This window comes from Brassica napus, chromosome A3 (assembly GCF_020379485.1).
Source record: "Brassica napus cultivar Da-Ae chromosome A3, Da-Ae, whole genome shotgun sequence".
Taxonomy (NCBI): domain Eukaryota; kingdom Viridiplantae; phylum Streptophyta; class Magnoliopsida; order Brassicales; family Brassicaceae; genus Brassica; species Brassica napus.
The window spans coordinates 10,410,819-10,427,458 of NC_063436.1; the positions used below are offsets into that span (position 1 = coordinate 10,410,819).

Sequence of the window (16,640 nt, forward strand, 5' to 3'; positions counted from 1 at the left end):
ATAACTATACTCTTTGAGACATGCCAGATCAAAGATCAAAACATAGTATTGATAGTGTTCGAAACATGGTACATTACAACATTGTGTATATATATGAACTCATGTTTTTTATATATGTGCCATATTTACAACTATTTTTTGGGTGAGTGATCAGATCTCTCTTTAGGCTGTGCTCATGAAGTGTTTTGGGTTATACAAAAGCCGCAATAATGGTTTTACTGGTTATGAGTTAGCTGCAAAATGGTTGAATATGGTCTCAAGTGTGGACTGACTTATGCTGTATTCAGCTATTCCCAACCGATTCCTGCCATACCAAGAATGAAAATTTCTTTCCTCAAGACTTACAAAGACTGATATCTGTAGGCTATGGAGATGAAACAGTTTAAAAAGAAGAATGTCTTACCTGTTTCTTTCAAGGTGTCCAAAGGCATCTGCAAGTGACAATCCTCCTTCTCCAAATGGCAACTGCAACATAATCCATGTATAGATTTGAGCACAAGACCAAAGAGTGGAGTAGCACCAACTGCTTTTGTGTTCACTTTACCTGGTATTTAATGATCAATCCATTGCAGCTCTTAAACGTTGCACCTGGAAACGAAGATTGTATGAAAGAATCTAATGCTGAAAACTTTTCTTTGGTAAGCCACCACTCGGCAAATATTGGCAACGGAATACCACCTGTTCAGCATCAAACAGACAAACAGATATTTTTGTGTTAGAAGTTGTGAATCAGGAACTTATGTGAGACATGTGTTCATACCATCTCGAAAGAGCTGTTCTGATAACTGTTCATCGAATCCAACATCTTCCTCAGGCATGGGAGGTACAAGAGTACTCACTCTCTGCTCATTACCCAGATACTTGGCAATGCTTTGTATCATTTCTGGTGACAAACTGATTTCTGATGCTGAAGCCGTATCAGGAGTAATAGAGTCAGAGACTCCGATACATACTTCGAGGTCACCAAGCAAACTTCTAGGCTGAGAAGGAACGTTAAACAGCCACTGCTGAATCATCTGGCAAAGGTTCTCCAAGTCCACATGGCTCACTTCGTTTGGTTTGACCTAATTTGTAAAACAGCCAACATTAAGCTTGACAAATGATCCTTCCTACCACTGTAACAAAAAACACTCTTGGAACTAAGGTTTACCTCTAACTCAAGGTGGTTTCCGAAGCGCGTCTTTAAGTGTTGTGGACTACCTATGCATCTCAGGCGGCCTCCAACCTGTAATTTGAGGTGTTGGGTACTGTGAGGTGGATATATTTAAGGAGTATGGTCCCAGAGAGTACAAAATGAGTTTAACAGATACCATGATCCCGATCCTTGTGCAAAGCGCTTGAGCTTCATTCATGCTGTGAGTAGTAAGAATAACCGCCGTCTTTCCACTCCTTGTCGACAGGCGAGATATCACATCCCACATGAATCTTTTGGCAACAGGATCCATACCTGAAAGCATTGAACAAGAAACACCAAAAACTTTACAGACTAGCTAAAGAACACAGAGGAAGTCCACGTCAGTAACTCCAAAGTTAAACTAGTCAGACAAGGCAACCAAAATTTTGGTTGGCCTTATACCTGTAGATGGTTCATCAAGGATGACAATGGGAGGATCTCCAATCATCGCAATAGCAACGGATAGTTTGCGCTTGTTTCCGCCGCTAAGAGTGAATGATGGCTTGTGAGAATGCTTCAACAAGTCAAACTCGACTAGCTTTTCCATAACCACCTGTTATTAGATAATACACATCAGACAATCTCCAGTTAGCAACTTCCAGTATATTAAAATACCTAATAGTATGGTTGCAATTTTGAATCCATCCAAGGCGTGTAAGAAAGCATCAAAACGTTAATCCAGAATAAATGGCACTTACATTATCAATTATATAGTCAACCACTCCTTTGATCCTTGCATAAAGTTCAAGGTGCTCCTTCACAGTCAAATACTCGAATAAAGCATCAAACTGGGGGCAGTAGCCAATCTGAGTAAGAAGACAAAAGAACCTTTAACATTCCATGTCCATTCTGTCTGAGTAAGAAGACAAAAGAACTTTTAACATTACATGCTGACGGATAGCTTTGGGACTCGCTACTATGTCTTTGCCAAAGACAAAGGCAGTTCCACTGGTTGGTGTTTCTTCTCCTGTTACACCCACAAAAGTGAAAAAATAATACAATGATATTGCTTCAAATTTGCAGTTATTTATTTAGCGGTTTCAAAGTCTTGAAGATAACATCTGCTAATAGTCTCAAAATACCAAAGAAGCACAACATACCAGATAGCATAGACAAGGTAGTAGTCTTCCCAGCTCCATTCGTCCCTAAAAAGCCAAAACATTCTCCTGCTTGGACCGAGAAAGTCAAAGACTGTACAGCTACTTTTGGGCCGTGATGATTGGAACCAGGATAGACCTGAAAGAGTTTTACACTTAGAAAAAAGTGGAGGATCTCTTTTAACACTTGGGTTAAAGAGCAGGTTTCAATACCTTTCTCAGGTTCTGTAAGTAGAATATGGTGTTGTCTGTCAACCCTGAAATCACCCTGTTTCTTTCCTCTTGCACGTCTATGTCATCCTCCATATCAGCGGAAATGGCTCCACTCGAATCCTTGAGAAGCGGCTCTGTAGAACTAGAACCAGCACCTTGCTTGAAAACTTTAAAATTCTGCCACCACTCCCCAATTGAGAAAGACATCATCTTTTGAACAGGCAAGAGCTCAAGCCCAAGCGTCAAAAGGAAGTAGAATATACTCTGTCAAATATACGTTTAGTCAGATAAGAAACGCCGCAATGATATCAAAATAACAAGCAACATAAAAGCAACCACAATATTCGACCTTTTACGTTTCAAAATAAATGAAATCATTGACACTTAGTGAGTTACTAACGGCTCCATTTCTCAAGTTTTCAAAAGAGCAGCAAGAAACAAGTTGAAGAAAAGGGAAGACACTAACCTCCAAAGCTAGGTATGAGATAGATGCTCCAGTGACATTCCAATCAAACACCCCATGACTGGATTTGTCTTTCATCCCCTGCCTTAGAAGAGCTAAAGAAGCCAATCCATCAGAGAAGCAAAATCCTGGTGATAGTCTAAAGAAGGTCTGTAAAAGTATAATGAATAAAGATCAGTTCGTAGTCTGCTCTTCAAGGCTCACAAAGATCAGGAAATAAGAAGAACCCACACCTTTAGATATGAGTTTGCATTAACTGTAGCTGGAATAAGGCCCATGACAAATGAGATAACCATTAAGATAAGACCAGAGAAGAAGTGAACCATAAGAATAACATTCTGCGATTACAGCAAAGACATCCATCCATCAGTCACAATATGAAATAGCTACAGAGAGAGAAAAAAAAATAATAACGATAACAAGCAAAGAGAAGTTCAAGTTACCTGAGCCATGCTATGCTCGGTGAAGAAAAATGTAAGACAATAAGTTGATGATGCAATTGCCAAGCCATACTCCAGGAGCATCAGGACAGTCGGTAGAAACCGACCTATTCCGATAAACTGCTCCAGACCTAAAGAAAGAAATCAACCTTTTCAGTAAGGTACTACCAAAGTACAGTGAAAGGGAAGTTTAAATGCAAATGGAAATGAAAGACTAACTTACCAAAAGCGTAGAAGAGGATTATTGCAAATGTTGACGGAAATAAGAAACTGACGAAATCCCATACGTACGTTGATAACCAGTATGAAAGAACAGAAACCTGCAAGCCGTGAAAATCGTAAGGCCACTATTATAGGACTGACGCTCTGCATGTTTTGGTACTACAGAATCGTCAAGAGAAAAGTTTACCCCACTAATAAGCTGTTGGTGCTTCGCTTTCACCTCTCGCTCCTGAAAAGATAACATATTTATACACATTCAGAGCAAAATACTGGAAAAGGAGAAGAAAGATAGCATTAAACCAAAAAACCTTCTGCCAAAACTAAGGTGAGGTTACATACATACCTTAACAATGGGAACTGCAAAGGAGGCCGGGATGAATGAAAATGCAATGCTTACAATAATTGCAGCTGAAAAGGCATCCAAATCCTGCACAGAAAAGAAAAGAAGATCAAAGCTACTTCTCCTGCTACAGACTTTTACATTGTTTTAATTTTTGAATCCTAGTGTCTGACATTACTTGGAGGGATCCCAATAACTTTTAACTTATCGCTCAAACTGAACATGAGGTTCAATAAAATAATAAAATTGATCCCACACAAAGTTGGAACTACTACTAATTGAAAGACATACATGACGCTGTAAGCGCTGACTTTTTGTTGGAGGCAAAGGATGGTTTCGAGTTTGAATTGTCATATTCTTGTTACCACTAGCAAGTCGGAGAAGGGCAGAATGCATAACATTGATGTAGATAGGACCAGCATGCTGGCAAGTACTGTTGTGTAACACGGTATATCCTACACTCCCATCTGGATGCTGACTATCCATTAAAACTGCCCCATACCTAAAGAAGACACCAACGGGTAGCATTTAGCCAAGTCAGTACATAGTACACTGTAACATTCTCAAAGAGGTCACCAAACAAGGGAGAACAGAAAACTTGAAAGCAGCAATTATCTAAAGCACATGAATTATTAAGCTTAACTTTCACACAGAGAATATCAACGCATGAATCTGCTGTGACCTATACATACCTTGACTCGTATGACTGATCAAAACTAGACATCAGAAATTCGCTCATGGAAAGTAGAGTGGGGCCCAACGTGGGACCTGCTGCATCAATTGCATCAGCCAATGCCTCTTTTGGATTAGGAAACTTATATGAACTATTCCTCAAGGGCTGAATCCAGCCTCCTTCAATATATTCTGCAACCTGAATGCATACGGAGAAACAACATTGAACACAACAAATTTTTGGTAATATGTGACTCAGCCATACTGCACTGTGACCAACACCGTGCAAGCATCAAATTTAACAAGTGAATGTGTAACAGAACTACTGTTTGATCTACTACTTGTAACGAAACCTTGGGTTAAGCTGACAGCTGTATAAAAGAAAACCACTTTACATATAGTAACTAAAACGGACTGATCGCCATGGAGACTATCTCATGCAGTTTATTAATGAAAAGAACAATTTCAAGCAATCAGTTTTCTTATGAAGAGAGTAAAATGAATTGGTTTTTGAATTACCAGGATTACTATTATTTATGTTAAGTTAATACCTCTTTGGCAATTGGCTCAGATAGATCAAAAGGAATCGGACCACCACCTCCATTGCCACTCAGGAGAGGATTAAAATAGGCAGTTGTCAGCGTAATGGATTTCTGATCAGGATGTGGCTTGAGCTGTAGTAAAAGAAGGCCAAAAAGTAAGAATACTGCTGGGATGATGAGCTGGAACGCCACTGTTTTGCGATCTCGGAAAGCAGATCTTGCTCTTTTTATGAACAACGCTTTGCAATGCCGCCAAAACATTGACCTTGAGATAACGGAACAACCACAACATTGCATGCTAATGAATCCAATGAAAGCCCAAACTGCAGCAACGATTAATCTGCAAGCTTTTGCAATTGAGGTAATAATAACTCCAGCGCCCTCATTACAACTTGCTAGTAATTTGGGTTGGATAGTGCTCTTCTGAACAGACTCAATGCACACCAAAGAAGCCTCGGTATCAGGAGAAGCAAATGTATCTTGCTTGTCCTCGATATCTAAGTTACAGCCAGCAACTCTCAGAAACACCTCTTCAAGTGTTGTCACAGATATACCATAACTCTGAATACCAGGATAATCTGAATCCTCAATCTCACTAATCCTAGATCTGTCAACAGAACTCTTCATGCAACTCTCAATTTCTCTGAACATATTTTCAAAGCAAGGCAAGGATGCCAAAGGAAGCTTGAAAGAGATTTCGTTTCCCACCTGGAAAAATCATATAACATATATAGATTAGGCGAGAGATGGGCTTTAGACTTATCTAAAAGCAGTAACAAGTTGTTCTACGGGAAATATCTGCAGCCATTAACATGCTACCATATCCATTTTTTAAGAACTTAAGTCACACTTGATAGATTCTCAATCATAAAATGCTCTACTCTAGAATCTTGGAACTCCGCAAAATATGAAAGCATGCAGCAAGGCAAAACATTTTCATCATGAAACTTATTAGTAGCCCAGACGCTCTCAATCTCTTTAGAGAATATAAGTAATATACCTCACTCACACAGGTTGCTGATGGAATGTGACGATGAACTATATGTGCGGCAACAGAGACAGCTGGAGAAGTCTAAAATATAAAGGACCCCAGTTAATTTGATATTCTAAGTAGAAACATTAACAAAATTGGTCGGATATGAAAAGAATACAAACAAACCTTTACTAGCGTCAGAGTGTACCCAACCCCGTAGTGATGCTTCAGGAACATCGAGCTGCTTGGCCATAAAAACACCAAAAAGCATTGGTTATATGTTTAATGGAGATGAACATGAATAATGCATTGGGTCAGGAAAAGAAAATAACTGCTTTCATGTGCTTGTCTAATAAGATAAGATAATTTTGGAACCTCTTGTTTTCAATTTCTAATATCTCACCACCGACAACACCAAATTGAAACACCTTATACTAGTCATGAGCGGTATTTGAAAAATTCACGTCAATCATATCACTTTATAGTAACTAACTCAAATGAAACAGTCCCAATTGTGAATGCTTGGTTCAGTTTGTGTTATTAGTATGCCTCCAACAAGTGCATCATTCTTCTTCCTAATTTTGAATCGAAAAACCGGAGCAAAGGACAAGGCAATAGAAAAAGCCAGAGTATTTAAAAACACTTAACCTGCCACAACACTTAAGAGACCCGTTAGCCATGATCCCTATCCGATCTCCAAGTTCTTCAGCTTCATCCATGGAATGGGTTGTTAGCAATATTATTCTGCCCTTTTTAATTTTCTTAATCAACTGCCATGTAAGACGCATTGAGTAGGGATCCATTCCACTGGTTGGTTCATCGAGAATAATCACCTGAAAAATAAAGAATGTTCAATGACAACTAATCAAGAGAAACTTGCAAAGTAATATGCCTTTGTCTTTCCTTCTCACCTTACTGTTTCCTATCAATGCGATTCCAAGTGATAATTTCCTTTTCATGCCTCCGGAAAGTGCCCGCACTAGTGTACTAATTTTATCAGACAACCCCACCTGGAAAAAGATCAACAGCCACGATCAGACAGCTGTGACCAATACCTAAACGGCAGTATCAAACAACACAAGGCATTCATTTACTGTCCTCCAAAACTATGTCACGAACTCCAACTTATGCAGTCTGAAGTTTTAATGCTCGCACCATAACAGAACTAGCTACCAGATGCTATGAAATCTATATGCTGTAATGTGCGTGAATGTAGTTTGTTAGAGAGAAAAATAAACAATAGCTTGCATTTCACTACATACTTACTTCCTCTGCCATATCAGTAACTGTGCTCTTCAAGGAATCTTCCTTAACACCTTTAAGAACCGCAAACATCTCCAAGTGTTCTCTAACCTACAGTAGATATAAATCATTCAGACGTTATTCCATACGAAAGAACCTAAAATATCATATTCGGGTGTGAAAAAACATCTAATCAGTCAGAACTCACAAGACAGAAAGTCTCCCATAGTTTCATGTTCTCCTTTTTTGATCATTGCATCTAAACATCTAACCTAAAGATTCTGTTTCCATGTTGTTAAATTCGAACTGTAAGCATTGCTTCCTACACAAGAAAATAAGACCAGAAGAAATAGAAGAGATTTTTGAACTTACTGTCAGTTCCGGAAAGAGGATGTCATGCTGAGGGCAAACACCTAGTTCTTTTCGTATCTCATCCTAAAGATAGAGAGATATTAATAACACAAAAATCTAAATCGTAAGAAATCAGAGAGATGGGATTCAAGTGACGCTATATTCTAGCACTAGAAGAAGAAAGCCTATTTTACAACTAGTTAGAGGTCAGAGCTTTTCGGTTATGCAAAAGATTTAGAGATTCAAAAAAAAATAAGACAAAACATTTACCATATTTGTGACGATACTGTTTCCAAGTATCAGGGCATCTCCAGAAGTTGGAGGAAGAAGGCCGACAAGCATTGATATTGTTGTGCTTTTACCAGCCCCATTATGGCCTTCAAGCAAAGGAAGCAAGATTTAATTAAAAAATATCAAGCTTAGCAATATCGAAAATGAAAACAGATGGAAATGAAGATTACAGATGGAAATATTTTTGTTTACGAAAATGAAGATTCAGATGGAAATGCTCAACCATACAACACAGAAAGCAACCAAAACAATAAACTCAAATCTACAAATTCTGAAACATTTTGATTTGGATATGGTAGTCTACCAAGCAAATGTTAGTGAGGTTAGAGGAGACGAGAATATCTAATAAATAGGAACAGACGTACCCAGAAGTGAAAGTATCTGGTTCTCGTACAATGTTAGTCGCAATGAATTAACTGCACAGCAATTCCCCCTTCCTGAAGCAAAGACCTTATGCAGATTTTTAATTTGTATGCACCTACAGAGCAAACATTCAATATGAAATTAACGTCCAGCTTTGAAAACAGGGATTTGTTGTTTCATCAGATGGGATATGATTATACCTCCCATCAAGCTCTTGTTGCCTCATTTCCAGGCTTATTGATTCGATAACAGGATCAAAAGGCTCTCCCTGAGTACCCTCTATATTAGAGTTGAGACCTGGAATGCAATATTGGTTGTTTTTCTTCCTCCCAAAGCACTTGTTGAAGATAAAGTTCCATGGGTACCGTACACCATTTTCCCTGGGAAGGACCTGAGGAAATCAAATCTTGGATTAAGCCCAAGGATGCAGGATATAAGTTATAAAAGACGAAGAGGAAAGAGAAATGTCATAGTTCCAACTTTTCTACCAAGCAACAATGTCAACAACAACAAAGCAGTTCACACAATTGATCATGACAAAGCTTTAAAATAAAGCCAGTTCTAAGAAAAATCAGATATACCAATAGCAGTTTTCACTTGCTTACTACTAAAGAGTGGCTTGCATTTCATGTGGACGACCGAAATACTAGAAGCAGAAAGCCGTTTACAAGACATACAGTACATTAAGACAAGTAGCAAAAGAAGGTACCTTGTCCAGATAAAGGCCAATAGCGCAGTACAGAATAGAGTCGAGCAGCATCATCAAGAGGCAGACAAAAAAACTTACTCCAGACGATGCCTACATGAAAATTGACCACAACAAAATTAAAAAAAAAAAAAAGAACACAAGGAAAAACAATCTTGGCATGTAGACACGAAAATATCTGCCTACCAGCCATATGTTGCTCCAACGAAGTCCAACGTGTGCACGCTCGTAATCAGCAAAGTTGATTGACCCAAGAGCAAATGCAGTAGGTGAAAGCAAAGAAGCAACAACTTTCAATACCCTACAAGTCCAACAGTAAGTTTTACATTAATGTATTCTAGAGTCTAGACCAAATCTTTGTGGCCAAGACAAGCATAATTTTTCCTTATCCATAAAAAAGCCATCACCAAAAAAGAGGATAAACATACATGGACACAGATTCATCGTTAACAGTGTAATAAGGGAAGAATGCTCCGAGAAAGGCCAAGGTCCCAACTGCGACAGCTGTCTTAGCTCGAGTGAAAAATGTTGATATTAGAAATGAGAGCATTATTGCGCTGACCCCAAACAGAAAGAAGTATGTGAAGACTAATGTCTTATCACTATACTTAAAGATACTTCCCATCGTACAAGTTGTAATAATCCCAGCGCACAATGCGAACTGCAGAACGGAGTCGAGTTAGGAAAGAAACAAAAAACGACAAACTAAAATCATTGCATAATATCGAAAGAAATGAAACATTAGTCTGCTTTTTCCAGTTGAATTCAACATTGTAAAACAACAGAAAACGCTACTGAACTCTAACTTGTGGTTTGATCGTAGCCAAGAGAAGAGGCAAACAAAAGTTCACTAATCAAAAATCAAGCCAGGAAACCTGCCTGCAATGCATATGTGATAAACCACGACAAATGGAAAATCTCATCTTTCAAGCCCATCATGTAAAGTCCTTCTCTTATTTTCTGCTCCTGCAAGCTCAGAAAAAAGCTTAAGTTAATAGTGATAGAAACAACTTTTGGTGGAAAAGTAGCAACGCATATCAGCTCTGTTCTTAAGAATACGCAAAGTATAGAACCAGAAACAACCTTCTCAAAGACAGAGTAGCTGATAAGCCGGGAGATTGGAAACAGAAATCCCAGAAGGTACCTGCTCAACAAGCATACAATCATTCGAATCATACAAATACTCAAATACCATACATATACGAACAAAGAGCGGTGAACATACAACAAGCCCATTACGCTTTTGACAATAGATTGGAACTCATCATCAGTGTATTCGCGGGTTGGAAATGGAACCATTCTTATCTTTGACGGGCTAAACATAGTCCATGGCATCTCAAGGGATAACGCTGAACCAAGAGATGCATGTGATGATGGCAAGTCTATGTTTTGCTGAGAGGCAAATATAATGAAAGAGTCTACCACCTGCTGAAGCTGCAAAAGGGTACACAACAAATTAAACCCAAGAATGCAAATTTGCCAAGCTTCCAAAGAAAGAAAGAAAAGAGAGTAAATGGCCATACAGTCAAGAATCCGCTGAAGCTGTATTGCATTGTTGGTATGGTATTAATCCCCATTTCCAGATCATTGATATAAGGTCCATTTGTGTCCATGATCGACTTAACATTAGGGAATCCTGCCAATGCCCATGTGTGGTTCAAGCGGATGCTATAATCATATACATGAGGTCCTTGTTCATGGAAAACCACTGCTCCTTTTAGTTTTGGATTCGAACAATTCCTAAGCAAGCATGACGAGGCTTAATCAGCTCAGCTAGTTTAAGATCATGATCACCACCAACAGCTATAACTATAAGATTATGCTACTCGTCAAGACAAAATGCATACACAATTGTCACGTGCCGATACATAATATTGTGAACTGAATGCTGCACTATCCAAGACTACAAAAGCGAATGAAGAAAGTGAAGTTCCTTTTACCATCATAGTCCAACAGAGGAAATACATTAGTCTTGTCTAATCAGTACAATCGTCAAAGTTGTAGCATATGGTAACAAGTAACTGTAAGAGATACTACCATAATTCAAGAAATGCTAACCAATCCAGTGACCAAACATAGAAACATTCGGCAGACATATGTACACAAAAAAAACACCTAGAGGCGACAAGGAGCCAGGGATGAAATTGCCCTTCTTATCAGCTCGAACAAAGAACACAACATACCTAACATCGCTGCAGACAGCATAATGCGCAGAGGTTATATAGGTTTCCAGCTCAATGTCATCTTTAAAAATTCTAGTAACCAGCTGCAAACAAAAAAGTCAAATAAAGCATGTGACATATAAAGAGTAAACAGAGCTCAAAGGTCAATACAGGAAGCTAAGTTACCCGCAGATCAGGAAACTTTAGAGAGAGAATGTCGATCATGTTATTTGTTTCATCGGTGTCAGGTGCAAAAGCTAAGAACTCCCCATCAGCAAGCAAAAGCTCCAAAACTTGAGGAAAACTGGGAGAGATACCTTCGCCGACTTGGACCACCGTGTCTTTCTCTATATTCCTGCAACAATCAAATCAACAAAATCACAATCCGATTACAATAACGAGCTTATAAGGCAGGACCATAGTGTTGTTAATCTTACGAGCGAGCGGGGTGAATTGTGGTGTCAACGCGTGTCCTCACGGCAATCAACAGCAACATTACAACAGTCGGAAGCAAAATCTGCAACAACAACAACAACAACAAAAAAAAAAAAAAACTTAACAAAACTCACACTTTTTCGATCATCATAGACCCAATAAGAAGCTGAGATGAGAGCGATTAGTGAATATGCATGAAGAGTGTTGAGAGAGAGAGACCTCAGCAGAAGTAACGAAGGGATGACGAGTTTTGAGAAGCCAATTCTTGCGGAGCATAGCCTTTAGCTGCCTCCTCCATGTTCCCATTTCGTTCGACGACCTCAAAGGTTCACACTTTTTCAGTTAATCAGAAGAAACCCTTGAGAGATTCCGATCTAGAAGGAAGGTGAAAACCTACGCTCGCATCAAGAAGAAGAAAGGATACTTTTTTTTTCCTGGGGAAAGAAAACGATGAAAAGAGAAAGAGAGAGAGAGAGGTGGCTCGGACCTGGGCTCACCTCACTGACATTTGTGCTTCCTCTTTTTCTTTTTTCCTCTTGCTATTTTTCAGTTAAATTTTATTAAATTATATTTTTAAATCCCTTTATCTTCCTGCTAAAGAAAAAAAAAAAGAATTTAGCAACTGGATGAGGATAACTAGGACAAGTGGTCGACAAAAATATTCTTTAAGAAAAAACAGTTACTAATAATTCAGTTTTGGACTCCTACATAAATATTAGTATCAAATATATATAAACGTTATTAAACGAGTATATTAATGTCGTATTAAGAAGACTGATTATTATTTTTTTGATCAAAGAAGACTGAGATTATTTTTATTTTTAAGTAACTAATATGACTCTCCATGACGTTGACCCACCGAAGCCTTTGCGTCCATGCCAAGTAGGGGGCGGGCTCCACCGTGAAAGCCATTTTTACACGTGGAGATTCCTAACTGGTTTAGAGTCACATTGCTTGACCCAGCTACTACTTGATGATTACGTACAAGAATGAAAAACGAGCGACGTTCGGCTAATAGTAACACCGTCGACGTCGATGCTTTGCCAATCAAAGCCAGCCGCCAAGGAATATTATTCTCTCCATCCAACTTGACCGTTATTTCTTTTCATTAGTATAACATTTAGGTTTCTTTTTTTGGAACTTGGAACATTGGTTCAGATTAGTCAACATAACCCAAGTTGAAGCCTTCACATGTTGGTGTTTTTGAATTATTATGTTTCTCCAACATCGATGTTGGTTACAAGAGTGGTTTAAAAAATTTGGACAAGGATGAAACAATTGCTAGCAAGACAGCACAAGCATTGTAGAAAGTTGAGTGTTTTGGCTACAAAAGCCTATGGATTCTGGTAAAGGCATCATCAAGAACTCTCTATGGAACCAAAGTCTTTTGGTCAGGAGAGAAATGTAGGCTCTGCCTCTCCTCATTAACATTGATGTCCATAGTGATAGTTTCACCTTAATCGCTGAGTTGGGATGTCTAAGCACAGTTTGCACCTTTATGATGGATGAGTTCAACACAATGAGAGAAAATGATGATTACCATAGAGTCCTAGAGAGCCTATGTGCAATGCATCTTTCACCATGAAACTTTCTTTTGCAATCGGAACTGTTATATACCTAGTCCTTGTTTGGGTACTGAGACTCAGTTAGTTGTATTAAAACAAAATGAGTCTTGTGCAAAGATTATGTTTGTCTAAAATGTGAAGATTATGTTTGTCAACATTTACACCGGTGATGATCAAGTTACCTTGTGCACAAGTTTTAAGAGCAAACCTTTATACTACTGTAAAATCATAATTTTGCATGTTTTACATTTAAGTATAATGATTCTATATATATTCCACACTGAAAATACACATAAACACTAACAAAAACCTGTACATTCCTGCTTCAGATCATTTTTCACAAACAGTCTAAAGGGGAACGGCTCACTTCTCTTGTGGGAGGTAACTGTATGTGGAACAACTTGTCTCTGTCTTTGTCACCTATGAAGAAAGAGACAATAGTATGACTTATGAATGATATGTTGTAGTAAACCACTGAAGTCTCTGGTTTACATCAGATAAATAGTCTTGTCTTAGTAGGAAAATTATATGAAAATATATAAACAAATACGCACCTCTGAAGTATGAGAAGATCCTGGGGGAAGGAATGGTGTCCAGAGAATACGATCTCCGAGGGGATCCAACGCATTATAGTTGCTAAGCAATGGAGCAGTTAAGAGAGAGCTAAGTGGGTACATGCTTTTCTGAAGAGACAAAGCAGCAGCAGGAGCAACACCGCCACCACTTCCTAGAGCAACTCCGTGACTCACAGCCGGTTTCTCTATTTCCTTACCGTGACTCTTCTCAATACTGGTGATGTTACGGTTTGCATTCTCATCGTTTTCTCTAGTGCTGCTGCTCTCTTGGATCTTCATCACTTTCTCCTCCATGCTCTTGTAAGCAGGTGACGCAGACAAAATGCTTAAAGCAGAAGAGGTGGAGGACGGCGATGTTATTTGTTTTCCTTTCCTCTGAAGGACACCAAGGTTTGGTGCTTTGTATGGCTCTGTTGCCTGGGATGTGTGTTCCAGTGCTTTAAGCTCAGTGCCGGCATCTTCTACCTTTGCATCCTCTGATGCTTTCGATGAAGATTCTGGTTGACGGGATTTGTTGACTCCCCACCACTTTATGTATCCCGTTAGATCAATCTTTCTTTCCAGACAAAAGCTGCCAAGAAAGTCACCTTCTGCTCCTCGTTCATCACCTGCCCCTGTTGTTCAGAGAGAATTAAGTATTACATCTTCAAAGATGGTGAATGTAAGTAGAAACTGACCATAATGAAGGTTACTGAAGTACTCAGGTCCAGGCATCCGACTGGCTGATGCTTCCCATCGACTGGTCAGGAATGCAGAATAGTTGAAAATAGTAGAAATTAATGCATCAGGTATGAATGTTAATTGTGACAAAGAAATGTACAAAAAAAAAAAAACTAAAGAGCGCTACAGTCAAAACACAGCAGGTCCAATAACTATGAAGATATATACCTAAGAGTAGTATATAAACACTTCTTACGAAATTAGCAAAGGGATTCAGTGATGATCATAACGTGTCACTAAACAATTTCCGTTCCTTATAAGAAGTATGAAATGCACAGAGACAATCACTCTTGATTCAATTGTTATAAAGACAAATAAAGAGAGATAGGGGCATAAGAGTTGGTGAAGTTCTTTTACCTTTGAAGGCCACGATATTTGGCTATTCCCCTTGAGAAACCGCTGCTTTTTCTGCCAAATGTATATCTAAATAGTATCAGTAATAAATAGTTCCTACAGTGGAAAAAATAAAATACATACGCACCTACGTAGAGTTGCAAGGTATTCTTCCCTTGAGAGATTTTGCATTTCTTCTAAATCCCTGCTGTAATCAGTCACCTACGAGGATGAAAAATACATAAAGTGCACACATGTATATCAAACAATAATGAAAACTGTGGCCCTAAACATCTGTAACCAGCCTTCTTCTACTTTATTATGCCTGAAGAGCTTAAACCTCAAATGTTTAAGCATACTCACCGGAAAATTGATAAGTGTGCCAGGTCCCCAATATTTCAAGGCAGCAAGGTCGTAAGCTCTAGCAGCTGCCTCTTCATCATCATATGCTCCTGCCGAGTATATAAGTAGGAGTTTTTAGTCAAAGCTAATCCAATCTTATACACAACCAAATACCCTTCAAAGCTTATAGCTTACCTAGATAAACTGGTGTCGCGGAATTTGCATCAAGATGACAATATTTAAGGCAAAGGAAAAGAAAGATCAGCTTTGTCGGATTTGGAGAAAAATGTTGTCGGAAGTGGAGAGAAAAGAAGAGAAACCTTGTTTGCCCTTCTTGTTCTGGTTTTGGTTCCAAGTACTCTTGTCCCAAAGGTGAGCTTCGTACCGACCTGTCCATCTATGTCTGCACTCAAAACAAAAAACACAATTTAAGAAACAATACGCATCAGCATCTCCTACTGCTATGTAAGACACTGCATTCAACTCTTGTCTCAATGGAACATGATCGGAGAACTCAGCTCCACACACCAAACATGAATCAAACAACAGTGACATGTTCACTTATATCTTAAAATTCAAAATAAAATTCCACCATCTCATCAGGATCATAAACATCAATTCAGACATCACCTGGTGACTCCACGGTAAATGGAACTCCTTTTGCCAGCTGTGCAGGGCGGCATTTTACTGATACGCTCCTTAGCTGTGCATCCTCTCTCCTTCTTCGCCTTCTTAAAGCTTCTATACATCAACATCTGATCACTCGCCGACACATTCTCCGAGCTCTCTCCTCCTCCTCCCGCCTCTGTCTTAGGCCCCTGATCCGGCGACGACATCGACGCCATGATCAGAACCTCTTCTTCCCCCTCCAACCAAAAACACAAACCCTAGGAAAGAGAAAACAAAAAGACGCACTGTGTGCAAAGCTTGAAACCTGTTGAACCAAAGAGAGAGAGAGAGACACAATGCGAGTGAGAGAAGCAAGAAAGTGATGGCTTCTAATGTAATAACAACGGTAACAAGTTAAAATTACGGACTTTAGATTTACCATTACGTCCTGATTTTGGATAACAAACGTAACGGCTATGAACGGGGACGAGGGTGTTTTTGTCATTTAGTAGAATATGTTTTTTTTCTTTCTTTTGTCGTCGATGCTGATGTAATAATGGTGTTCCACGTGTACGTGATCGGTTTCTTCTGTGTACTGACATTGTAATGCGGGGTTGTTTCCCAACATTAGCCTCGTTCAAGGAATATTCTATCTATGGTACGCTCAAAAACAATGTTAGATGTCTTTCTTTTCTAACGTATTTGATTCTTCATATTTTCTACCGTTGAAATGTAATGTTATTACACATCGAATATTCTCCATTATATAAATCATAGTTCAAAATTTCAAAATGACTGGTTGAGTGTATG

At 38.9% G+C, this 16,640-nt stretch overlaps 2 protein-coding genes across 3 annotated transcripts; both read right to left on the reverse strand.

The window, feature by feature from the left end:
- Nucleotides 1-28: 28 nt before the first annotated feature.
- Nucleotides 29-12,222, reverse strand: LOC106428160 (ABC transporter A family member 1). The gene is made up of 40 exons (XM_013868910.3): nucleotides 11,906-12,222; nucleotides 11,689-11,768; nucleotides 11,438-11,606; nucleotides 11,273-11,355; nucleotides 10,613-10,829; nucleotides 10,315-10,523; nucleotides 10,173-10,233; nucleotides 9,969-10,055; nucleotides 9,518-9,750; nucleotides 9,276-9,390; nucleotides 9,093-9,182; nucleotides 8,584-8,774; nucleotides 8,386-8,498; nucleotides 8,000-8,106; nucleotides 7,751-7,813; nucleotides 7,403-7,489; nucleotides 7,048-7,146; nucleotides 6,785-6,969; nucleotides 6,323-6,377; nucleotides 6,164-6,235; nucleotides 5,173-5,871; nucleotides 4,642-4,820; nucleotides 4,241-4,451; nucleotides 3,953-4,036; nucleotides 3,797-3,838; nucleotides 3,611-3,707; nucleotides 3,391-3,518; nucleotides 3,181-3,285; nucleotides 2,951-3,097; nucleotides 2,485-2,748; nucleotides 2,275-2,410; nucleotides 2,062-2,141; nucleotides 1,873-1,980; nucleotides 1,577-1,727; nucleotides 1,311-1,447; nucleotides 1,151-1,225; nucleotides 761-1,064; nucleotides 545-678; nucleotides 404-465; nucleotides 29-304 (listed from the first exon to the last, which is right to left on the reverse strand). Exons 1-40 carry the CDS (start codon nucleotides 11,990-11,992, stop codon nucleotides 223-225), a joined length of 5,628 nt encoding a protein of 1,875 aa, XP_013724364.2. The 5' UTR covers nucleotides 11,993-12,222; the 3' UTR covers nucleotides 29-222.
- Nucleotides 12,223-13,445: 1,223 nt separating this feature from the next.
- On the reverse strand, nucleotides 13,446-16,199 carry LOC106428105 (AP2-like ethylene-responsive transcription factor At2g41710). Of its 2 annotated transcripts, none has more exons than XM_013868853.3 (9): nucleotides 15,852-16,199; nucleotides 15,542-15,624; nucleotides 15,417-15,425; nucleotides 15,243-15,331; nucleotides 15,028-15,101; nucleotides 14,904-14,954; nucleotides 14,504-14,565; nucleotides 13,806-14,440; nucleotides 13,446-13,671 (listed from the first exon to the last, which is right to left on the reverse strand). In XM_013868853.3, exons 1-9 carry the CDS (start codon nucleotides 16,064-16,066, stop codon nucleotides 13,615-13,617), a joined length of 1,275 nt encoding a protein of 424 aa, XP_013724307.1. In that variant the 5' UTR covers nucleotides 16,067-16,199; the 3' UTR covers nucleotides 13,446-13,614. The 2 variants fall into 2 exon arrangements, with proteins under 2 accessions (XP_013724307.1, XP_013724305.1); XM_013868851.3 differs by having other exon boundaries at nucleotides 14,904-14,969.
- Nucleotides 16,200-16,640: the final 441 nt, after the last annotated feature.

Bases quoted from the DNA above. Each gene is read 5' to 3' on its own strand.
- LOC106428160 (XM_013868910.3), bottom strand. From the start codon at position 11,992: ATGGGAACATGGAGGAGGCAGCTAAAGGCTATGCTCCGCAAGAATTGG. The intron at 8,499-8,583 runs GTATAATCATAT...TTTGCTCTGTAG, and splicing joins CAACAAGAGCTTGATGGGAG to GTGCATACAAATTAAAAATC. The intron at 305-403 runs GTAAGACATTCT...TTGGTATGGCAG, and splicing joins GGACACCTTGAAAGAAACAG to GAATCGGTTGGGAATAGCTG.
- LOC106428105 (XM_013868851.3), bottom strand. From the start codon at position 16,066: ATGGCGTCGATGTCGTCGCCGGATCAGGGGCCTAAGACAGAGGCGGGA. The intron at 14,566-14,903 runs GTAAAAGAACTT...ATTCCTGACCAG, and splicing joins AAATATCGTGGCCTTCAAAG to TCGATGGGAAGCATCAGCCA. The intron at 14,441-14,503 runs GTCAGTTTCTAC...TCTGAACAACAG, and splicing joins CTTCAGTAACCTTCATTATG to GGGCAGGTGATGAACGAGGA.